Source organism: Passer domesticus, chromosome 7 (assembly GCF_036417665.1).
Source record: "Passer domesticus isolate bPasDom1 chromosome 7, bPasDom1.hap1, whole genome shotgun sequence".
NCBI lineage: Eukaryota > Metazoa > Chordata > Aves > Passeriformes > Passeridae > Passer > Passer domesticus.
Window position 1 is genome coordinate 44,144,158 of NC_087480.1, and position 25,407 is coordinate 44,169,564.

The 25,407-nt window shown below is 39.5% G+C and overlaps 1 protein-coding gene and 1 long non-coding RNA gene across 2 annotated transcripts in view; one reads left to right on the forward strand and one right to left on the reverse strand.

Moving 5' to 3' along the window:
- Positions 1-11,038, reverse strand: part of PALMD (palmdelphin) — a 46,137-nt gene extending 35,099 nt beyond the window's left edge. Inside the window, exon 1 of the mRNA XM_064428150.1 lies at positions 10,708-11,038. Coding sequence (XP_064284220.1) covers positions 10,708-10,751 — 44 coding nt within the window. The 5' untranslated portion in view covers positions 10,752-11,038. The remainder of the gene's footprint in view (positions 1-10,707) is intronic.
- The window catches only part of LOC135305036 (uncharacterized), a 112,565-nt gene that overhangs the window by 25,472 nt on the left and 61,686 nt on the right, over positions 1-25,407 (forward strand). The window lies entirely within an intron of this gene.

The following is a 25,407-nucleotide window of genomic DNA, read 5'->3' on the forward strand; positions in this document are numbered from 1 at the left end:
CAGGAAAGTGACTAGTAAGATGACACAAAAATGGCTTAATCAAGGGCAACTTTAAAAGATTTCTTATTGATCTTTTTTCAATTTCCTTTTGATTTTCACATTTCCAGAATAAATGCTTAAAAATTTTCACAGTTCAGGATTTGCTATTTGTCCTGGGTAGATGGTTATTTTGGCTGTCAGTATCATAATATCATCAGTCCTACTGTGCCAGTTCCAGAATGTATTTACAAGACACATGGCAGTTGCTGCTGGATCCACTTGCTTGCTGCCTTCCTTTTGGAACTTTGTACATTTTAATCAGTAACCTTTTATAACCCAGAACCAGTAGTTTTAAATAGGGACTGAATTTGCCATTCGTTTTGGTGTCAGGAATCAAGAAATGTGAGTATAAAGAAGCTGTCTTTTCATGAGCCAAGGAGAAATGTGAATGAATCTGTGTAAGTCAGGAAAATTAGCCCTGCTTCTCTGTGTATTTCCTGCTTCCCATCTGACAGATGGGCAGGATGGTACTTTCCTAGCTCACAGAGAATTTTGCCATTGTTGAATATGGACTACTCCTTGCACAGCCATTTAGAAGATGTTTGAGTTTGGAGTGTATCTAAAATGATGGTTGGTCATTTGGTAAAATAAATGTTGGAAAAACAAAATCACTTTAAACAGCCTTTTGATTTACAGATTTCCGTGCAAAATGACAATTGCAACCAGCCATAGTAATAATGGAGTACTGCCAAAACTGTGCTACCAAAATTCAGGCCAGCCCTGCCCAGAAGAGAATAGAAGCATCTGCTTGATTTTTGTTGAAAACCCTGGAACTCATAAGCGAGTGCTCACCATGAAGTATAAGCTGCCTCTGTTTCAAAAGATGTCTGTTCTAATTTATTTCTGTTGCAATAGGTTTCTGTGCCATATTGGTCTCCAGAACTTTAACAAATTATTTCAGATGGCATGGACCCAGCAGCAGGCTAATGCACTATAGTCATCATTAGCAAATGTGCTTTGCCCTTGAACAGTCTCCTATGCTAATCATTTTATGCCATCACCATCCTTTTCAGGAGTAGCTGCCCTTGCTAAAAGCAGCCTGGCCCTGTCGATTTGCCAGGGGGAGGTCCTCTCATGTGATTTAGTCCCTCTCAAAAAAGGTCTCTGTCTGTGGCTTGGCTGACTTCTCAGTTCACTGCATGCTGACACTGAGTGTAGAAGGCTATCTTCACAGAGGGCTATAGTTCAGCTGATCTTAGAGGTATTTTCCAGCCCTTAATGACTCTGTGACCTCATCTGCTGCTCTTTCTAAATGAGCAACCACACTGATGTCATGCATTAACAGATGACAGCACTGGGTTTGGTGATGAGGCCTGCATATTACTAAAATGTGTATCTAGGAATATAAAATCCATAAATATTCTTCTTACATGTGTATCTGTATAAATTGACTGCTCCTTCACTCAGAGATTTGGCCACTGACAGAGTGCAGTCTGTGCAGTCTTTTACCACCAGTGTTGCACACTCTGGTCCGGTCACACTGGGGGTTTTACAAACATTTGGGCAGTGATGAGCTTACAAACGAAGAAAGTGAAAGTGGTCTTCATAAAAGTCTTTGCTTTGAGTCTGTGATACCTTGTGTGTGCTACCTTTTCTGATAATGTTATAGACCTTATCATACCAGGCAAAGTGTGCTGTTAGAAAACTTTTAATATATTTTAAATAACATAACGTGATTCAATGTTTACTGTGACCAAAGATCACGTAAAACTAGCTGGAATAACTTAGCCTTGTACTCCCTTAACTTTAGCTCTAACCAGATAACTTCTTTTTCTGACTCAGCTGCCTATATTCATGGCAATAGCCTAGCATAGAGTGTTTATGGTGTTTTTTCCTAACAATACCTTCCAGTGTGGGATATTTCACTGCCTGAGAGGTTACAAAGTTTAATGGGAAGAGTAGAGCATAGTGTGTCATGGTTCCAAACACACAAAATATGAGAGTAAACTGATGTTTGTAATGAATGGTCATAGATAGTGGAACAATTCTCTGGGCTGTAGTACTAACACTGAGAAAGATGAGGGGAGAATTAACCTCAGAAATTGTATTTTAGACCAGAAAAAGAAAAAATTAGTAAAGCATACAGGAAGCCCGCTACTTGCTTTTGATTTGTTTTCATTTTATTTGTGGTACTATTTCATGTCAATGGCTAACTTATAGATGTACTTTTACACTTCTGGAAACATTCAAATAGATCACGCTTGAACTTCTGGAAGATATCTAATTGTAATTGGAACCTCGACAGCAAAAACCAGGTAAGATATCATGAGGTTCAGAGATCATGATGAACGCTAGGAAAAAGTTAACTGATACATGAGAAAGTAAGTTGCTGAAGAAGCAATTTTCTGGTCTATAGTTTGGTCTTTTGTCTGGCCTTCATCAGGTATATAATAACAAAGCTTGAAAGCTCTTTGATCAGCAGTTCAGCTCCCACACTGGGAGTGAGTCAGGGCTTCAGTTCGGCTGATACCTCATTCTGACAAAGAAACCGAGTTACAGGAGCGACATAGAGCAGGAGTTGGTGTGGCATCAGTGAAAACAGTAGTAAACATCTATCAACCACTGTTTACAGGAGAAGTAAGAGTATGGACAGGTTAACCAACAGCACATCCAGTATTACTTGTTCAGCTGCAGTGAAGGAAGAACTTTGAGAAAAGGAAATGCAGAAACTGGTGCTCCTCCCGGGATGAGCCTGCTGGGGCTTGTAGAGCTTGGCTGTCTGTGGTGGGTGGGGAGATCCTAGACATGTTCTGTCAGACCCTGGCATCTTCACTGCCTATGAAAGAGGGCTGTGTTGTGCTCTGACAGGTAAATATGGGATGACACAGTAGTTGTGTGGAAACAACATAGTGACACAATCATCAGACCACATGAAACTCATTGAGAGCAGAAAGATGCTGCTTGAGATGGCGTCTAATATAAGAGAGAGTTCTTCCTCTTTGAAGACCTGGTGTGATAATGGTTCTTTCTGAGGGTACCAGCAGCCCCCTTTGCTTTCTATACTGGATTGAACTAATGTTGCCAAGGAAATGTCTGCAGGTGCTTTACATCATTACTCTGTGAGCCATGTGGGTACTAGCACACTTCATAGGGACTGATTGTGATCCTCCCAGCCTGCAGCATGGAGAAATTGTTATTAACAACTGAATGTCTCTAGGACTTAAATGTATGGAACTTGAAATTTATGAAACCTCAATTTATAGACCCTGATCCTCTGTTCACCAGTTTCCATCTAGTCAAAGTCCCCTTAAACTCATGTGAAACAGTCAATTTTCTGTCAACAATGCACAGAATCAGGTCTGTTTGTGAGCAACTTTGGGGACTGTCAAGCAGCATGATGTTCCAAAGAGCTTTAGTCCTCTGAGGTACAGCATAAAGTTTTCTCCTGGGGTTTGGGGTGGAGGACAGTATTTTAATTATTTGTAGAGATCAAATTTATTAAAGAAGGTTCTGGCTGTGCAATGTAATTTCTTTAGAGCATCCGTTGGGACATTGCAAGCTTGGGCTGTTGGAGGGGCCAGCCAAAGGGTTTAGCACTTCATCTGCACTGAGGTAATTAGCCAAAGGAACATTACTCTTGCAGTGCTCAAAATTGCCTGGAAAGCTGGAAGTAATTTTCAGTGGCATGCTCAAGGTAGTTTTTGGCTCATTCATAGACTCCTGGGGGTAGTTTTTTAAAACAATGTTCCTTGTGAGTGTCTTTGTAAAGACACATACAAGTACAATCTTTACTCCCCTAGCATTGACTTTGTAACAAACATCGTCATTGTCTTTTATTTTGAGAATTGTTCTAGAGTTATGCTGAGAGTAATAACCTGGATTGAGCCTTGGAAGACCCTGAAAAGATCTAAGTAGATAGGAATTAATCTCTTCTTTATGCAATTCTTACATCAAGAAGGCAATTTCTGTGTACTTTGTGAACATCTTGAAAAGAAGATGTTTATTTTGAAAAAAAATGTTCTTGAACTTCAAGTGAAATACCACTAAGGGAATGGACTCTCTCCATCTTCATGCTCAGTTGTGCATGGATCATAATGTAAATACCAAAACAGCAGTCATCCTTTACTAGTTTAAGCATCTCTGAATTCTAATTCTTAAGTAGAGTAATATGTTGATAGACTTTAGTTATGTTTCACTATCCAAAACAATGCCTTGAAATATGAGGATTAATTAGAAAAAGTCTCATCTTGTTGTAAGGAATTTGCTGACTCTTTTTGGACTGAATTGAGCAATCTCAGGGCATGGTAATCTCTTCAATGCAGCAGCTGAGGAGGTAAGGAGCACCTAGAAATGAAGGATTTGTTGTTCAAAACATATAATTACAAAATCTGTCTGGACAGATTCATGTTCATGCTTGTTGCCTGACAGCTAAGTATTAAGTCTATAGAGGACTATTTGGGCAGGGGGCAAATACACAAAGCAAACTGCATTGATGTGCTTCAGTATATTGAATTACCCTGCAGTGCAATTGGGAGTTTCTGCCAAAAAGCTCTTTTGAGAACATAAATCTTTGATTTCTAGCAGCAGCAGCAGCATTGACAAATGACAGTCAAGACACACATCATCCTGGATATTAGGCAGTAAGCTGGGAGCACTATCCTTGCTGTATGAGGGAGAAAGGAAATAAGATTACCCTGATGTTTCCTGAGCCTTATGGGTTTTGTTTTTGGCTAGTCACCATTACCAAAACAAACAGGGCCAAATTAATTCTTTGGGTACCTTTGAAGTCAGAGGAGTTATAACTGTACTAAGTCCTAAGCTTCTTCAGACTGTGTTGAGTCTCACTGGAGAATCCCATTTTCAGAGCCTTTCTATAATGGTTGCAGTGTTTAGCATGGCTTTTCATTTTTTCATGAGTCATGTTGCTGCCAGTTCAAAAGCTGCATTTGTAAAGATGTGGTTTTGCCTTTTCTCAGTTTTCAGTGAAACGTGAAAAAAACCTCACAAAAAAAAATTAAGAATCATGCCTAGGCCCATCAGTATGCTGCAGGAAGATGAGGAGATGGGTCAGCTAGGGTAAAAGGCATTTCTGTGACAGTGTTTTGTTTCTACCATTGCATTTAAAGGTGTCTTAATGCCCAGAAGACTTCATAGGGTTCCTTTTACTATTTGATTGCTGTGTCTTTACCTCATTCTCTCTGCTGTGTGTAAAAAGTCATGGTAGGTTTGGTGTCTTTCCAATCTTTCACCTAGGCTGCAGTCAAGGTTACTAGCAGGGAAAAGTATTTGTTCTTCTTTTCCCCTAACTCTTAATGTAAGGATTTATTTTATCTATATCTTAAGCTGATACAAAAAGCGGTGGAAGTTGTTTGCATAAACATTTGTGTGATCTCACTAGGAAGAGCAATACCTGTGTTCAGATTTTTTTCCACTAGCTGCCTTGTGATGGCTTTTTTCTTGAGAAATTGTTTTGTCTGTAGCTGATAATCCCCATGGTAGTTTTCTCCAATACCCCAACTTTAGCATCACTTTATAATGATTTCAACAGCACTGACTCACATCTCCTGCAACCTAGAGCAAGTTGCAAATACTTGGCATTCCAGTTTATGTAGCAGACAAATACTTGCCTTCAAGTACTTGCTTCTGGGAGGCCATCACAGTGAAACTAACTGATGGACAAGCCCAGGCTTGGAGACAAATGTTTGTTGATTTTCCTGCTTTATTCTCTCTCATGTAACATCTGCTGTATTTTTCAATTTACTGTTTGCTCAGCTAGCACTGCCAACACTGGCTGTTTCCAGACTAATGGAAACTTTCTTCTGAGTGAAGCAAGTTGTAAAGTCCTCTATTTGAAAATGGAAAACATCTATAATCTTTCCATACAAAGATCTTACCATAAATATAGAAACAAAGCACTGTTTGTGCCCAGACCTCAAATACCTCTTTGAAATATCTGTGAGCTGGAAAAATGTTTGGCAATGTGGAGGAAGATGAATGCTTTAAAAATCTCGTTATGAAATGCAAAAGGTTTTTATTTAGCTTTTGAGCTCTTTATTCCCACAGGATGGCCTTTTAAAAAAGGAAATGTGGCCAACAGGAAAAGAAGGCATTTAAGTATAAGCACAGCTGTAGCTTGAATTGTTGGCTTGGTCTTATCATATTCTAGATAGAGGAATTGAAGGTGAATGGATTCACACCCAAATTCCATTGTAGTCATCAGCAGAAACTTTAGAACTGGGCTCAAGGGCCACTTGTCCACCTCGATGTAGAGCTGTTAAAGTGCAAGGATCTCTGAGCCTTTGTCCTGGTGTACTTTCAGTTGGTTGATCCTGTTCTATAACTGGGAGTGAGTCAGGTGTTATGGGTGCAACCACAGTGACAGAGATGTCTGTAACCTACTTAAGAAAAGTCTTGTGTAATTTTTCTGACAGGGATTCCGGATCCTACAAATCTGGCCTTTTTTCTCAAATGTTCTCAACATTTTCAGGCCTCCCAAAAAGCACAACTAGTTGTTATTCCTTTTCTGCAATCTACAGCCAGAGTTGCACAGAATTTTGTTCACGGTAGAAAATGCTGCTATCTTGAGTTACTTCTCAGATTCATTGACTGTATGGAATAACTGTATAGTTAAGGCAGTTTTGCACATTTAAAAATAGAATTGCACAAATGAAGCTATAAGTAAATGGACATGTAAAAAATATTCCAACTTTCTGTAACAAGTTTTAGACAGACCACATTTCATTGTTAAATGTTAAGATATTGTGATCTCCCTGCCTTAAAATCAGATGAGGAATAGGAATGGATTATTCACTGAATGGTAATTCCATTTATGTATATGTATTACAGAGAGAACCATGCTTTTCTGTAACTTTTATGTGGCATTTGCCAGAAAAGTACAAGTAAAAATACCAGCAAAATATCCTGTTTCATATAAGTCTATTTGCGTATTTATATAGACTATGTGATTGCTAGAAATGGTTGCTTTGTAGGAATAGTGTGTGGCAAGTCACCCATCACTTGATGTTTGGACCCCAGCAGATATTTTTGAGAGAGAACTTCCAGTAGCTTCCATGTGTTTGTTTTCATTAGAACATTCATTGGCAGGCCTGTCAAGTGTTGCTGTGTCAATGATCTCTGCAAAGTCTTTCTTATATGTGTTAATTACCTGAAAATTCTTTTGGTATGCTCAATTCAGGGACTATATTGTAGATTAAAAGGAAATACAGGGTTATAAAGTAAACCCGGAAAAAATTCACCTCTTCCTCCCTAATTTTATTTGTTCACAGGTCTATGTTGGCTATTTCAATCAATGCCTGGCTCATCCAAAGTAGAAAATTACATATAAATTTGAGAATTAAGCTATCAGCCTAGCACCACTGAGTTAATTTATACCTTAATGAATCCATAATGAAACATTTTAACCTGTTTGCACTGCTTGACACACTTTAAATATTAGACTAATATTATTACCATCTACTAATCATGAGTCCTTCCCAAGCTGGGAATATTCCTTATCAAATGTGGGTAATCTTTCCATTGAAATCTCTCTCAGGCAACAGCTGGAGTGGGAGTCTCCCTAGCTAATGGCTAATAGGTAAGTGCTGCTCACTGGCAGCTTCCCTTTCATCCTCACTGCCTCCCATCAGCCTCCAGGAAACCTGGCTCTGGAACCTCCTTAGTAATCAGTATGGACAAAGGTACTTCAAGGTGTGCAGGAATTAAAAGGAACAGGACAAGTGTATTGGCTTTAGCATAAGCAGAGGAATACTTTCTAAAATTATAGTAAGGGAAGTTTGGTGCTACATGTAGAAAACTATAGGTAAGAAATACCCTATAGCCACTCCTTTATAGTGTTTGCTAGGAGTGACATGCATGTATGGAAATGCATAATACTGGAGAATCTGACACTGTATTTCCATTGAAGGTTGTGAAATCCCACTGGAATTTCAAAACTTGAAGTGTCTTTAAACAAATAGAAGCATCACTCTTAAGTTGTGATCGTGTTCAGTGAGTACCAGCTTACTCTGATTCAAATGCTTTCATGAAGTTACTCTGTTTTGTTACAAAAAATACCACCTGGAAACAGCTGGGAAGGTGCTGAGCTGTGATTACCCCTGCTGAGTCCAGCTCTGCAGCACTGCTGGAAATTGTGTGCACTGGCAGACCACAGCGGAAGAGGCTGTTACTGCTGTCACTCTGAGTCAGTCCAGCCTTCCTCCCCTGCCCTGATCCCTTTTACCTTCAGACTTCCATGGCAAGACTATTATGCCTTTTCTTTCCTGCTTCCAAGTGCTTAAATTAGTGAGCTCATAGAGGTGCCTGTTGTTGTGTGCACACAAACCCTGCTATCAGTTGCAGAGCTGGTTGTGACTGATTTGTACAAGTCCCAGGCTGAGGGTGACACAGACAGTGCCAGGCAGCCACAGGGCTGCTGTTTGCCCTCTGCCTTTTGCTCTGCAGAGCCATGTTCTGTCACTTCTGACACAGTCCCACCAGGATTTTTTTTAAAAAATTTTTTCTGAAGCAAACTAGAAAAAGAATGGCACTATAGCACTGAAAATCTGGAAAACATTTATGTTTGTCTAGGTCATGGATTTCTGAGAGTAATTTACCATGATATTTAGCTAACAGAAGCAGACAAATACTGAGACAACTTTATATGTCTTTTCCTCAGGAAAAAGGCTATGGAAATCAATGGCCATTTTTTGAACTAAAGTTGCCAGAATTTGATTTCAGCATTCTCTGTGCCTGAGGTTGGATGTATTGTAATTTTTAAGATAAGTGATATTTTTAAAAGAATAGTCAATAAAAATCTTCACTACATTACCCTGCATCTGCTTAATACCTCTCCCAGAAATTTAGTGGAGGAGTTCTTTGTTGAGACAGGTATCCTGAGATTAAACCCATTTTATGCCAATAGTTTTTAGAAGTTTGTGGAAAATGTCATTCCACCAATTCCATGTGCAAGCTTCACCATTAAAGTAGGGTAGATTTCAGAGTTCAGCAAAGTGCCCTAGAATTCCTACCACACTGATGAACTTTGATTTTCCTTTCTCATCTTTTTGTCCTTTCACACAGCATGTTTGGGTACCTGGTGTAAGCATCAAAATTTCTGTTGTGATGTGCATGGTGATTGATTGACAGTGGAAATGAGTTTCTACATTCCAAGGTAAACTGCACGGGAACACTTTAATTTGATTTGTAACTCTACACATGGAAGGAAAAAAGCCCCATATTTTATGTTATGTGTATGATTGAAATGAAATAATGAACACCAACTGCTATACTGAAAGCGTGGGAGAAACTTGGTAATTTCTCAACCAGTTCCTACTTCATCTGCTTGTTTTCCTAAAACAGACAAATATCTTCACCAAAACAGACCCAAAACAATGAATGTCCAAGGCTATCATTTACCAAAAGCAGGCAAAAATCACTGTGGTTAATTTTCTTCTCTGAGACTTAAATCTGAAATGAATATTCTGTGTACCACTATTAAAGCAGGGTGTGACAGAAAGGTAAATGGTCAGGGGAAATGTCTCCATGCAAAAGAAAATTTCTGTCTGTGCAGGCATCTATTGACAGGTCAGGGGCTGGGGAGGGGCAAAATACAACAGAGAAAATTGGGGTTGTCCTTTTATTTCAATCTGAGGATATCATTTAGAGAGGCAAGAAGGAGAAGATTAAAATTACCTTTTTTCAGCAACTTAAAGAGAAGGTTAAGGTGCTAGAGTGTTTGAAAGGTGAAATAACCAATTTTGAGAGTGCAAAAAGCTGAGCAGGAATTGTAATTTATGGAGGTTAGGGACTGAGTAGTTAGGTCAGACAAAATCTTCATGGGAATGTGACTTCTGATAATGGAATCATCACATGAGATAGCAGGAAACTCGGTGTAGGGGTGTATAATGCAGTCCATTGCTGGATATAGTTCTGAGGTCTGAAGAATACACACAGAGCAAAGCAGAAGTAGTATTTGCTTATACGTTTGTTATATGTAAATATATTTGTTACTTGGTGATGACTTTCCTCACAGTGCTTTTTGATGCCTTTCCTGATCATACAGAATGTTTAAACAACTAGAATTGGCCAACTAGACCCGCATATTAAAATAAATTATTCTAGTTCTGACCGTGAAAAAGTCTGGTTTAAATTAAGGCCAAACCACAGGATCTGTGTATCTATGTAAATTGAAATTAATGCTATGCATTGCTGTTTTGCTGATGGCCCGATCAGCACAGTGATCACTGTATTTTTCTGTATTCAAAGTCACTCTCTAATACTATTTAACGTCACAGAAGTAGGTTTAGAACAATTAGATTAAACACACCTACATTTCAATAACACCATCTTCTTTCTTCTCCATCTTCTTTCTATCCTCTCTCACCATTTCCCCTTGTCTCTCAAGAACAGCTGCAGTCACAGGCACATATATAATTTAAGATTTGTGTAGCTCTACCTTTGAAATAGGTACTCATCCATTGTAAGCTGGCACAAATACATTGAAGTTATATTTCATTCATACAAATTGTTCTCTGTCTTTTCCTCCCACATCTGAAAGCACAAGAACTCATACTCCAGATCCACATAATAACTGTAGATGTATAAACTAGGAGAGTTTTTTTAGTAAATAAGACAAGCAGAATGAAGAGCAGGATGAAAATGCTATGTAGAGGCAGATTTTGATAGACACATTTCTTAAGAAAATAGATTTTTAAGAAATAGTGACCTTACCTTTTTTGTTGTTGATGTTCAGAAACCAAAGTGTGAGACTGCATTTTGATGTCACATTTATCAGCACCACTTTGCAATTGACAACAAAGTAGAGGACTGGAAGCAGCAAAGTCTGAAACTATAAATCCTTTTGATGCTATGTTATTGTGCTTTCTTCATGCACGTCTATCCAGGTGAAGTCTTTTTTGGGGCTAAGATAAACAGATAAAACCAGATATTTTAGAAAAGTCCATGGTGGGCTAAGCAGTACTTGCTAAAGACTTTTCCTCTGATAAATCAGTTGTCATTGAAGGGACCTACTTGTCTTGTATGTCAGTTAAAATCTAGTAAATTTTTAACCTGCTAACTAAGAGACCTGGGGCTGTGTGATTTATAAGTGGGTGTAGCCCTCACTGTGGCATTTATTGTGGCCCTTTGTTCTGGACATATCCTAGCTAAATGAGCGGGTGAGGTAAAGGCTGTGATTTACTGTAATTTCTGGAAGATAAAAATGCTTGGCAGATGCTAAAGGTTGTTTTTTAAAAAGTGATAAACTTTCATATGGTGAGCTGTTTTAAATGAAATTGTTTCTTGACAGTACTCAGGAAAAGGCACAGCAAATGCATTCTAAAATGGAACTTTTGTGAACAGGGAATTTTCTTAGAGATACAATGAGAATGCTATATTGGATGTGTAATCAGTACATGTTTTGTTTCATGCAAAATTGCTTTGAAAGCAATAATTTTGTGGCACCTGTTGGATTTTCCTGTGTCAATTTTTGACATCTCGATTTATCCATTTAGTTGTGTGGGAAGAATGAGAGGGAAAATGGCTCTGTTTTTTGGCAGGATGCCCTCTGAGCCATATCTCAGACTGCAGGATTCAACATACACTTCAGTAACAGAGAATATCTCCATCAAATCTTCAGGACACTTGGCCAAAGGAATATTCATTTTGAACTGTTCAAGCTGTATATGAGACAAATGGAATAATCTGGAAAAACCTGCTTCCCTAAACTGATATGTCAGGACCAAAGAGCTAAGGAAGCAGGGAGATAGTGGACATGTCAAAAATGTGAGGGACCATAGCGCCTTTGCAGTGGAGGTTTCAGGGACTGGTAAATCTCTGAACTATAACAGAAAGGTGTGGTCTTTTTAATTATTTCTATTTTGGCAATGTGAGACCTCTTTGCTTTGTGGAAATATTCAAAGGCCAGCTGGGATATTGTTATATGTTTTGTAATATGAGTCAAAGTTGGTTGGCCCAGGCTTTGGTGAGCACAGAGCACCAGTGGCAGTCTGTGACCAAGTCTGTGTGACTTGTCTGATCCCAGCTGTGTTCTGCAGCAGAGTGCCCCAGTTCCCAGAGGTTCTCCTGGCTGAGATTACCAGCTCAAAGTAAGGTCTGCTCCTTGCTGATAGGGAGAGACTCATTTTTTGAGGCTCACTAGTCACAGAGTTTGGCCTTCTACCAGCAGGGACTGAAGGTTGGTGAACTCTGTCATGGTACCACCTCCTAGCTTTCCTTCTTGACTTATTCCCATCTTCTGGGTAGGCAAACAAAAAATAAGTGGAAAATATGGTTTTGTAGGTGTCCTTTCTTCACTTGGCCGGGTAAAACTCCTACAGATGCTTTTATTCTCCTCACTGTTGCCCTATCTTTTCTCCGGGAAAAGATAAGAAAAATACGTTAAATTCTAGCAAGGAAATAATTTTAAAGGCAGTTAAAAGACTAATTTTTAATGGCACTGAGCATCACCTCCTTTAGTCGAGATTTGCATCTTTAGATTACAGAGGAACCCAAATGCTGTGATTGTAGAGACATTTCCTTGAGAAGGAGTTCTGTGCACTGGAGTTCCACCGGCTGTCAGCAGTGTCTGTGTGTGTGTGTGCTGCAGGCAGTGATGCTGTGTGTGTCTGTGTGTGTGTGCTGCAGGCAGTGATGCTGTGTGTGTCTGCGTGTGTGTGTGCTGCAGGCAGTGATGCTGTGTGTGTCTGTGTGTGTGTGTGCTGCAGGCAGTGATGCTGTGTGTGTCTGCGTGTGTGTGTGCTGCAGGCAGTGATGCTGTGTGTGTGTGTGTGTGCTGCAGGCAGTGATGCTGTGTGTGTCTGTGTGTGTGTGTGCTGCAGGCAGTGATGCTGTGTGTGTCTGTGTGTGTGTGTGCTGCAGGCAGTGATGCTGTGTGTGTCTGTGTGTGTGTGTGTGCTGCAGGCAGTGATGGAGTGTGTCTGTGTCTGTGTGTGTGCTGCAGGCAGTGATGCTGTGTGTGTCTGTGTCTGTGTGTGTGCTGCAGGCAGTGATGCTGTGTGTGTCTGTGTCTGTGTGTGTGCTGCAGGCAGTGATGCTGTGTGTGTCTGTGTGTGTGTGTGCTGCAGGCAGTGATGCTGTGTGTGTCTGTGTGTGTGTGTGCTGCAGGCAGTGATGCTGTGTGTGTCTGTGTGTGTGTGCTGCAGGCAGTGATGCTGTGTGTGTCTGTGTGTGTGTGTGCTGCAGGCAGTGATGCTGTGTGTGTCTGTGTGTGTGTGCTGCAGGCAGTGATGCTGTGTGTGTGTGTGTGTGCTGCAGGCAGTGATGCTGTGTGTGTCTGTGTGTGTGTGTGTGCTGCAGGCAGTGATGGAGTGTGTCTGTGTCTGTGTGTGTGCTGCAGGCAGTGATGCTGTCTGTGTCTGTGTGTGTGCTGCAGGCAGTGATGCTGTGTGTGTCTGTCTGTGTGTGTGCTGCAGGCAGTGATGCTGTGTGTGTCTGTGTCTGTGTGTGTGCTGCAGGCAGTGATGCTGTGTGTGTCTGTGTGTGTGTGCTGCAGGCAGTGATGCTGTGTGTGTCTGTGTGTGTGTGTGCTGCAGGCAGTGATGGAGTGTGTCTGTGTGTGTGTGCTGCAGGCAGTGATGCTGTGTGTGTCTGTGTGTGTGTGTGCTGCAGGCAGTGATGCTGTGTGTGTCTGTGTGTGTGCTGCAGGCAGTGATGCTGTGTGTGTCTGTGTGTGTGCGGTGCAGGCAGAGATGCTGCAGCCCCTGCCGAGCTCCCCGGGCTCTGGCGCCGCCAGCTCTCCCTCTGGCGGCCGCTACACCTCATTTGTGAGTATTTCTGTCTGGAATTGTTTTTCTGGATGATCTCTGAAAATACACGCATGGAGTTGCTTTTTTGCTACAAGCCTCTCAGCATATTTCAAAAAGGCTGAGAAATTAAATAATGATCTAATGATATCATTTTTATGTGTCCCTTAGATATGCATTTTTAATAACGACTTACCGTGTGCCATATTCAAGTGTTAAAACAGTTTAATTCTGGTATACTGTGAGTAGTTTGGTCAATTTAGAGAAAAAATTTTAAAAAAGCCTAAATGATATTAAAACCAGAATGAGAAGGTAATGAACTTACACAAATACTGAGAAAAGAGTGGAGATGAACCTTCCAGACTTTGGTAAGAAAATTACCTCAATAAGATAATTTTTTTGTTTGTTTATTCATGAAAGCATTGTCTGCATCTATGTGGTGCATAAGGCAGGATCATGCAGTCAGTGCTCTACAATCAAATCTATGCACACATGTACATTAAGGACCACTGACCACTTTGGCTTTATGTTATACTGAGACTTTTGTCTCTGGGATCTGTCTTGAAATTAATATTATTTGCTGGATTACAGGAATTTTGTTTGTCTGAAGAGGTAATTTTTGTTTCCAGAACTGCGACACAGTATTATAGATGTCATGATACTTTCTTGATTACTTTCTTCTGACTCTTGCTTCTATTGAAATTTCAACCCAAACCATTTCAAAGCAAAAGAACTCTTTTCCCTCCTCTGTTATGGTATCATAACTTTCACTGTTGTCCAGTTTAACCAGAACAGAAAACAACGGAACCATTCAGGGCAGCTAATGATTTATGCCTCATTATTTTGGGTTCTAATGGCCAGGTCTGAGAGGCAGAAGCCAAGTGTGTGAAACCTCAACTTTTCTATGTAGTTCTCATGTAGTGCCACCTAAATCAGTCAAGAACTGTATGTGTTTAGACTTCCTTAAAATTGGGTAAAAAGATTTAGATATTGAAAGTTAAGTTCACAGCTTGACTTGAAGTCTCTACAGATTTGCAAATATTTCCCATGATCACTAAGAACTGAGCAACTGCAGGGAATAAAAATTGTGTTTTGTTTGGCACCAGATCACCATTGACATTAGTAACTTTGAAATTCCTTAATTAAGAAAGAAATTCTTAAGTAAGCATTCTTAAGTAAGCATTTACAGATAAATATACACATTTGCTATTGTTTTCTAGTCTCTCACAGGGTGCCGAGAATAGATTGTTTTGGAGTTTTGTTACTATATTTAATTTCTGGTGGAATAAAAATGAATTTTATTTCCATTGAAGCTTGTCAAAATATCTTAAATTAATATTGTGCGATTAGATTAAAAAGGAAAAAAAAAAAGACTGAGAATATCAAAGCTCTTAAGCCTGTAAAAAAATCCTGATTTTTCTTCTGTCACCTGAATGCCACTGGAGAAACATCCAAGACACTAGAGGACACACTGCTTGGTGCTTAGCTCTGTAGTTTATGCTGCATAGATGCTCTCATTTGATTGAAATGTAAAAGCAATTTTTACTCTTAAAGGGAGTAAAATTACCTTAAATTGCTTCCTTCCATTATCTTTGATTTAAAAATTGCCGGCCTATCTGTTTGGCTTTTACATAGCATCGCTTTACTTTGGAAGATGCATCCTGATTCCACTTTCAGGGATGCATGTCTGAGCATAGTACAAAATAATTTTTTCCCTCTCTCTATATTGTGCTGTTAGGCTCTCATGCAGAAGACCTTATAGTGCATCTAGATTAGTTTAGTTCAGATCAGGAATGTGCTTCTGAAGCTAATCTTCTTGTCCCTGGTAAATGTGCTTTGATTCATACTGTAGAGCAGTCTTGGGGTGCTTTATTGGATCTTTCAGATTAAACTGAAAGGACAATGTTTTCCAAGAGCATTTTCAATGCTCACTGGCTGCATTCAATCCCTAGTGAGACCAGATTTGTTCTTTTTTTGAGGTAAACCCTAATGAAATATTCATGGTAGCATGTCAGGTCATCAGCACCAACAGCCTCATTGCCCAGCTCTGTTTCCAGTGAGCCCCAGTCCTTGCTGGTGTGTGCATGGCCTCTGGCTGCTTATGGCTCCTTTTAGCAGAGGTGGTCTGACTCTTTGGCCTTGGAAGCACTTGTGGAAATGTCTCTTAACAGTCACTCTTTTGTGGGGCCACACACCCAATTGCGCTTCTCTATGTCAGAAGGGAAGAAGGAAGGAAACCAATTCTCTGCCAGAGCCCAGTGTGAGATTTTACTGTATACGTGTCAGACTGTTCAGCGCCGAGGTTCTGCTTTGCTTCAGTCCAAGCAAGCGGCTTGAAATGAGCTCACAAAATACTTGACACGATTCATGATATGAAACATGTTAGCAACTTTTGTTTCTTATTGGAGCTCTTAAGCAGGAAATAAGTTTCACAGAGATGCTATTGTAGCAGCGTGTTATTAACTTCTCTTTGCAGGCAAATGAAGCCTTGAATAATTTGGACTAAAACTGAGCTGTCTTAATGAAACAACATTTTAAAAATTGTATAATTTACCAACCTAAAATTTTGCTTTGTTAACTGAAAGCATGAAAAGCTCAAAAGCATTGTGAAGGATGCCATAAACAAAAATATTAATGAAGTGTGCTGACCTCCAGGTATATGTTCCCATGTATAAATATCAGGGCTCTTTCACTGACAGCTATTAAATACTGTGGTTATAATGGCTGAGTTAGCAGCCTCAGCTGCTGGCTGGCATTCAATATTGCCAATATTTTTCTCACTTAGCTATAAAATTGGGGGTGGGGGGTAGGGAGAGATCCTTGATCCAGCTTTTACTAGTGGGAAGGTGCTTAAGATGCAAATGAAAAACTCTCCTATCCCCTCTTTCAAGATGTATAGCAAGCATATTCAGCCTGTCCTTGCCTTCCTCTGTAGAAAGATATTTGTTATCTGAGACTGAGCTGTGCAGATTTCTGTGCTTCTCAGTGGTTGTGCTGCAATATAAAGATCATAGATCTCATTCCCCTGTAAGGACACCTCTCCCCTTCTGCAGCAGAACCTCATTAATTTTAATATACACCAGTGAAGCAGCTGAGTGGGCTTTGAGGTCTCCTTCATAGCAGTATGTTCTGTTGCTTCTGCACCACTGAGTTCATTATTGTTTTATTAATAAAGCAAGGAGGAATGCAGTGTCTACAGTCCTAATGCTTCTTGCTCAGATATCACAGGGCATCAGCACTCTTCTGAAACACAGAGAGACTGCTTGAAAATTGAAATTAAGTGTTCTTTGTTTTGTTTAATCCCCAAGAGAGGAACATGGGGCACATATTACTATGTGGTTTGCTTCTTTATTTTCTTCTTACTCTACAGTTACACAGGTCAAGGATATGAAAACTGGTGGTATAAGAAATAAATACAATGTTATACAGGGCCAATATAGGGCTTCTCTGCATTTCTTCTACCAGCAACTGTATGAAAGGTGTTTCCTCAAGCCTCCAATATTTAACTGTGCTGACATTAGTACTTTTAAAGGTACATATTTACTTTCTGTTCTGCTTCATTAGTATTGATACTTCTTGTAAACTGTGGGAGCCCAGTTTCACTTCTGCCAGCTCCCAAGTGGATCTGAAAGTCTCAGCCCAGTTCAGCCAGGATGCAGAAGACATTCATCAAGTATTCAGAGAAGTGAAGGTTTTTAAGGGATGCATGTAGTGGTGCTCAAGACCTGCGTGTATTGGGTGAGGTCCAATTCAGATTTGAATTCAGAATGGAGGTTTCATACAGCTGTCCAGCCACTTTGTCCCACTTCTGTTCTGTCATTGCAAAAATAAATAGCAAATACAGAATCTGTAAGTTTTAGCACACTGCCATTTGAAGTTAGTACTCGGGCAAAATAAGTGGTCACTTCTGTGTATCCAAATACTAGGCATGTTTCTACTTTGTCCATTAGAGAAGTGTCTATTTAACGTCAATTTTCATTCTGTAGATTTTTCTCAGGACTTGGATGTGTAAATTAAAACAAAGCAGAAATTTTTATTGTTTCTGAGACCAAGTTTCCCATCTTCTTTTCTCTTTTTAAGTTCATTTCTCCTTAGAGTCCCTATGTAAATACGCTCCTTTTTTTTCTGGTTTGCCCCAGAATGTTCATTCTAATTTATAGGCCTCAAAGTCTTCTTTGTATGCAGTAATTACCATACCTGAAAAATGTGCATCACAAGCTCCAGCAGAGCCTTATTTAACTTGCCCCTTCTGTTTCAGGAAAAAGAATGAAGGAAAACATATTGGAATGTCTCCCCATGCTACTGCCTCCCTGTGCTGATTGATTAGTGTCCTGTCAAGAACTGCCTGCCTTGATTGATGTGTGCTGTGATAGAGGGATGTGCTGTGCTTGCTTGTTTGCAGTTCCATCTACGCCAGAAATGTTCTTTGTAGCATCCTTCTGTTTTGCTCTTGGAGCTGGGGTGTGGCCGGGCAGCAGAGAGGCAGCCTTGCTCTCCTATCCTTGTTACCTACAGAACAGGTTAGGTGAATCCTTTAACAGGAACACAAAGCAGCAGAGCATGTTTGGCTAGGCAAGCGTTTGCCTGGCATGCACAGAGACAGAGGGCTTCTGTGAAGATCAGAGTAGACAAAAAGCCAAGCTTTGGAAATATTCCAGGAAAAGCCTTTCCTCAGAACCCAGAATGGTATGCTGCAATCTAAAGATGAAGCAAAGTTTATTGTATGTATTGTTCTTCCCCATGTCTGTATTAGTGCCAATGCTTTCACAGCTCCCTTGGAGTTTTACCTGCCATCAGAATTCCAGAGTTTAGCCGGATGAATGTTTCTGTATCTTCCACGGTACTCTGGCTGCTAGATGCATGAGAAGGAGGTGAAGGTTGTGATGTCTTGGAAGCAGTGTGGCCTTGGATCCATGTAAGCCCACTGGAAAGCTTCTGTCACCTTTGTTTTGTCACTGGCCCCATCAGGCATAAGATAAGATTTGCCTTGGAGCAAGTAAACCTGTTTATATTTAAGCAAATCACTAGGAGAGTTGGTAACTCCCTTTACTGTGGGAGGAGAGGTGTTTTCCATGACCAAATGTCTGCATTCCCTGAATTAGGATGGCATAGTCAAGATTCTGGTGGCTGGCAGGCTTGAAGTAACTGGCTAGATGTCAAGAAATCTCATCTAGGTGATTTAGAATCAGAATAGTATGTTGGAGTATGAACAGACACATAAATTAATATCCTCCCTCCATCTTGAGTATTCAGTTAGGCAAAGGCAGCTGCATGCCTAGCCCAGAGTCTGGGTAAATGTTCTGGCGGGGGAAGCTGCAGAGAGATGCTTGCTGCTTGAGAAAAGGTAAATTACCAGGAGACATCATCATGAAAAGCATTGAAGTTTCTTACCCAAAGAGAAATTCAGGTCTGGAGATAACTGAGATTTAGAAAATGTCAGATTTTATGAGAAGAGCCAGATGATGGCAGCATAGAATGCGACAGAAAACTGGGGAAATTCCTGGGTTAAGTAGCATGAGACCTGCCCTTGAAAACTGAGTCAGGGATCAGCCTTTTCATCTAATCCTCCACTTCAACAATGGCTTTTGAAATACAGGTTTATAGCTCTGGAAAGAAGAAAAGAAAACAGTGATTTTTTTTCTGTGTGACTGTTGATCTTTCAAAAGCTAAGCAATAAATCGGCTCAGAAATCTTTTCTATGTGGCATGACAGATAAATAGTTCTGCTTTACCCTTTCAGACCCTGAAGTCTTGTATTCTGTCGTTAGCTGCATAAATTCTTCTAGCAAGTCCTACTCTTCACTTTCTTAATTTCTTGTCATCAAGACTTATTCTATAGCTACTGAAGCCTCCAAAGGAGAATTCAGAATATATCTCTAGATATAATAGGAAACATAAACCGTGTGCATATTATTTTTTCAAGAAAAAAGCTTAAAAACACATCTTAATCAAAGATGATTGACTTGGTCATCTAAGAAGCTAATGTCTTTTTTTGTTATGTGACAGAAAATGCTGTGTCTATGGCAAAATATCAGCCTGCTAATTCCTGGAGCACTGTTTAGTGGTATTGGCAAAGGTCAAGTTGATCACTGGGCAGAGACTAGTTTCTCCAGATCTACTGGTCATAGAAGCAGAGAGTTGGGTTTTTAGCTCTTCAGAATTGTTTTTGCAGAAATATCCATGCAGTGCTGGGGAAGCAAGCATGTGGCAGAGCACTTCCAGGACATGCACTGTTAGGAGATAGGAAGTGAAGACAGTGAAGCAACATGAAGTCACAGCACATTCACAGCTCCTGTGAGTATGACTCACACCCGTGTTGATACAATTAGAAGTGAGATTGCACCTCTGTTTGTTGGTAATTCTCAATTTTGGGAGAATTTCCACAAGCCAAACTGCTCCGGTGATTTTATTTTAATGTTTATTGAAAATGTTTGCATCAGAAGCCTATAGAAATTTCCTGGATAACAAAAAGATAAATGGCTGTAATGCACTTAAACATTGACTGCTTTCTTGACAATAGAGACCACTGAATTAATGCTTGTTGCATCTGCAGACTCCTCAGTCTCCTTGGGATTTAATTAGAAATTTCAAGGACATAAGTACTTTACAATACTGAACATTTACAGAAGGAAGTGTTGCTGCAAAGAGGAATGGAGACTGTAGCAGCTTCTGGGTGGAACGGGAGTGCAATAGGTTTGGAGTTCTGGAATGGCAAACTCTCACTGCTGCTGTGATGAGCGCTGGCTCTACAGATCTCTTTTGCTGTACCTTTGACCCTTGGTTCTAAGCAGAACTGGCTCTTTTGCTTGCACTTACCTCTGCCACCTAGAAAGGAGGCAGTCTCCTGGAAAGTGGGGATTGTCAAGCCCTGTTTTACTGGGCTACTTTGAAAAGCACAAAGAACAATGTTTATCCTTGTAGTTGTGAAAACACCATCCTTGGGACTGCACTCATTGTGAGTTTCTACCCCAGCTCTTGCAAAAGACAAGATTCTTGTTTATTCTGGTTCTATTAGTTGTGATAGTAAATAAGAACATTTGAGCTAGGAAAAAAAAAAAGTGGATATTTCCTTTTGAAACCTACCCAGGACAAATCCATGTTATGGCAAGAGGGCAGGCGTCAACTTTCAAAAGAAAGTTTACTCTCACTTCTGTTCCTGAGATATCTTACAAATAATAGGAGTCTGATGGATTGTTCCGGCTGGTAAAAGCAAATTCAAATCATTCAGTAGCACCAGCAAGGAATTTCTAGAATTCCCATAAACAGAGAAGTGACACACTTCTAGCCTATGGGGAATAAAACAGGAAGGAGAAAATAATGAAGAAAAAAAAAGAAGAAACAAGGTACCTGCTGCTACTTACTGTCCAATGCATACTAAAATCTTTGCCAAGAGAGACAAATTGCTTAATACCCATACAGTGCTTTGAAGATGTGAAGTACAGTAAGTGTTATTATTACTACTTTTACTACAGCTAAGAACTGAGATTGCTCTTCTAAATGGATATACTGAGTTTGATCTTTAAAACATTGTATTAAAAAAAGGCCTGCATGAAATTTTTCTGAAAAGGAATGAATGATATGGTACATTTATCAACACAGTAATAGATCATTTGTAATTAGACCCTCAGCTTTATATGGGCTTGGAAGAAAGGAATTTCTGAGTCAGCATGTGGTGCCATTAAACATATTCAAGGGTAGTTTAATAATAGCCTTTTCACGTCCTTTTAGTGCATATGACTATACAAATAAAAAAAGGAAAATTGCCCCTGGGGGTAGGAACACACTGTGTTCATGTTATTCCACCCCTCTGACTGTAAGTAGTGCCATCAGGAGGGTGAACAAAGCATGACCATGAAAATGGGCATCATAATTGTGCAGTGATACTGCTAGTGCCCATTTTTCAGGAATACTAAGTGGTTGCATGTCAGGGGTAAGCACACAGAACTTCCACACGTGGCTGTGCTGTTCCCCCTCAGAGATCTGCAATTCTTATAATGAAATCTTTGGTGTCTTTCCTAACCTATAATTTTCAAATACAGGTGTGTCTGTAGTACAGTTTCTCTCTGCTGTCATTCCTTTGAAGTGAACAGGAATATCTAGACAATGGATCTTGGCACAGTCAATTTTAAGAGATTGAAGAGCTTCAAGAAAACTCTTTACTCCTAATTAGCAGCTAGTTTAATACACAGAAGTTTTGCAGCTGTCCCATGGCTGTACTGAAAATCATTGCACTCATGGTTACAAAACACTGCAATGCTGGAATCAGGAAAAGACCTGCTGGTCATTTACTATGGAATCAGTAACATTGTCCTTATCTTTTCAGGGACAGAAAGGGCCACTATGGCTGGGTTAATGAGGATAAATGTGATATTAAGACTGCTGGTGTTTGTGTGACCAGGCCTGGATTACTGTGGATGGACAGAAATTCTTAGAAAATCAAGATAGGACCTGGAAGCTGAACTTTCTGGATTCTTTGAAAATTCTTGTTCCAAAAGTCTCTTTACACAAAACTATGTTTCCAATTTCATTTTAAGTGCGGTGAATGATTTTGTTGTAAGTTGCTCTGGGAGCTCTATAAATATACAATGTAAATTATGTTGTATGTCTACTTAATATGCATTTCATTTGTTGAGCAGCATTTAGAATTGCCTTCTTACAGCAGATAAACATTATATGGATGTATCTACAGCACATTAGACAGATTTGGGAATGAAACAAGATTCAGCCTGGAAGTAAGGTTGGAAAAAGGTAACATTTTCAAATAATAAACCTCACTAAGGAATTTTACATAATATCATTTGAAAATTATGACTGTTTTCTTTGCTGACCCTGATCCATATTGCAATCTATCACATTTTCTATCTCCTACTGTTCGTCTTCCCCAACATGGATAGAAAGAAAATTATATTGTCTTTGAAAAAATTGTTTTTTCTTGATTATTCTTGCTTCAGGAGTGACATTCAGAACAGTATTGGAAAATGTCCAGAGCCTCCCACACTCCCACCTATAACAAATACAAAAATTAGTATAACTTTTCTTGGCCATATTACCTACTGGGACACTAAGATGAGGTATACACATTTAGGTGCCTATATAGAGTGAATGTCTGTAAAACTGAAATGAAGTTATCTACTTAGTATTCTGTTCTAATGCCTATAGTTGAAGATAATTTTATCAGAGTCGCACTTATCAAAAGGAATAAACTACTTTTCATAAATTATTACTTCACATATAGGGTGAAACTGTGCAGATTGTAACTGATTTGTAAATAGAACTTGTCCACCTGTGCTCCTCTCATGATTTCAGTTTGCTGTGACTATTTTTCACAACTAATTAGAAATACTTTATAGCATTACTGTGTGCTATTATGTATGTCCAGGTTTTACCCCAGAGATATTTGTGTTTCAGTTCTGAGTGAAATTCTTCCTGTACAGTAGGTGATTTGCAAGGTCCTTTGTAATATTTGTTGATAAAAGGTGCTATGTAAATTATCTTTATTACCATATGGCCTCTTCATGTTCCCAGTTCAAACCTATGGGGAAAAATCTCTCAGCAACATCAACAGAAGCACATCTGGTCCACACACACAGTCTATGACACAGTATTCTTTTGGTTTGATTAGTCTTTCTATGCAAGTTCAAATGTAGTGGACATAAGAAGAAGAAACAAAGCTTCTCCAAAATGAAACACACTCTACAAGGTGTTTGAGGTATGCCAAACACTGTTCTCAGTAGAGACTAGCATTACAGATTTGAAGGGACTTGGTGAGAGGGAAAATTGCCCGTAAGGGCACAGCTTACAAACCATCTGGACTTCCAGGTCAGTAGTTTGCTGCAGAAATGCTCCAGATATTGCATATTAAAAGACAACATTATATATTTCACTGAGTTTTCCTTTTCCCCTGCTGCTGACCACTGGTGCATGGATACAAAAGTAAGTGATGGCTGTTGGTACAGTTATGTTCTGTGATGCTTTCAGATGAGGGAAGCAAGTACTTACCCATGGGATATGCTGATTATCATGCCTGCAATGCAGGCAGTTTTCTTCTACTGCTTACAGAAAAGCAAGCCAAACTTGTGTCAGTGATTCTTTCTATTGAGCCTCTTGCATTCTGAAAACATTTTCGAGATAAAAATGACAATGCCGGTGAGAATGAACCTTGACAGCAGTATAATGAAATGTGTGGGAGGCTACACTCAATCTGCAGACTTTGAAAGAAAATTTTATTCCACCTCCAGTCCTGCAAGATGTGGTATTGGACCAAGGACTTTCAGTACAAGTAGCAACAGCACACAGTCTAGTTCAGGCACAGTGAGAATAATCCCTTCTGGTGCATGCAATATTAATACTCCAGGGTTTTCTCCATCTGTTGTCATGTATGCTTAAAGTGTACCTCTTTGGGGCAGGAAGTGACTTTACTGTTTCATGTATTTACTTGTACCTAGCACAGTCAGGGACTCTTAGGGGGATAATCCCTACTGTAGCACAAATAAATTTTTTCTCTTGAAGAACTCACAGGAACAAAGGAATGATATTACACCAAGACTGAGAGTTGGACTTGATGGACCTTTCCAATTTAGTATATTCTGTGGTTCAGTATAAACTACTTCCTAAAAATAAGTGTATTTTTTGTGACTGAATGCAAATATAAAAGTTATATTGTTACTTTGTTTTAATGAAGGTCCAGATTTTCATGCAATATAACTTGTATAAGTCTACTGAAAAATGTAAAAGAGCAGCAGAAGAGACTTTCAGTACTGGTGGGAAGATAAAACCAATCATTATGGTATATGTGGTAAAGGTAGAAAAAGGAAACTGGCTTCTTGACAGCTCCTGGCTCTGAGGGGATATGCCACACATGATTTATAAAGCATGATTTCTCCTATAAAACCCAGGCAAAAAGTCCTTAACCCATTCTTTAACCCTGAGTACTAAGAAGGTGGACTGTAACTCTAGAGCCATGTTAAGAGGAGCATTCCTATTTGCAATCCTGCTGCAGTAAAGAGGCAACTCTCATGATTATATTGCTGTGGGTTTATAGTGCTTCACATGATTTTTTTGTAAGTTAGAGTTATTAATGACTAAAAGGAATCAGGAGAAGGGTGATGAACTTTAAATAGCTTCAAGTAAAAAACAGATGCTTGTCAATTTTGAAGAAATTCTGTGGGTTTCTAAATATAAAATTAGAGGATTTAATGGGCCTTTATAGACTGTATGTGTTAATCATATTAAAAATCTAGCAAGAAAAAGTAGTTGCACAAAAGGAGGGTTTTGTCTCTATATAGCAACTTCTAGTAGAAAATTTGATCCAAGGCTGCCTCTTTTTCTCCTTCTTAGTATACTGAGTACCCTCAACAATTAATTCCAAGCTGTTACTTTTTAGTTTATGAATAGGTCACAGATAAGAAATAGATTAGACTCCTGTTTGCATATTCACTTATCCTTTATTGTCCTGCTAGCCTGCGCTTTCTCTAGTGAGCAGTGAGCTTTTTTCCAGCAGTGTGTACTGGAAAAGCAGAGGTAAGGAATGTCCAGCTGGTTTGCTGCTCTGTTGAAGTTTGGCTGATCTGAGAGGAGAATTACATTGCCCATTGGAGAAGCTAAAATATGTGCTGTGTCTTTTTGTGTGCTTGAGTGATGAACATGCATTTCAAACATATTCCATTAAA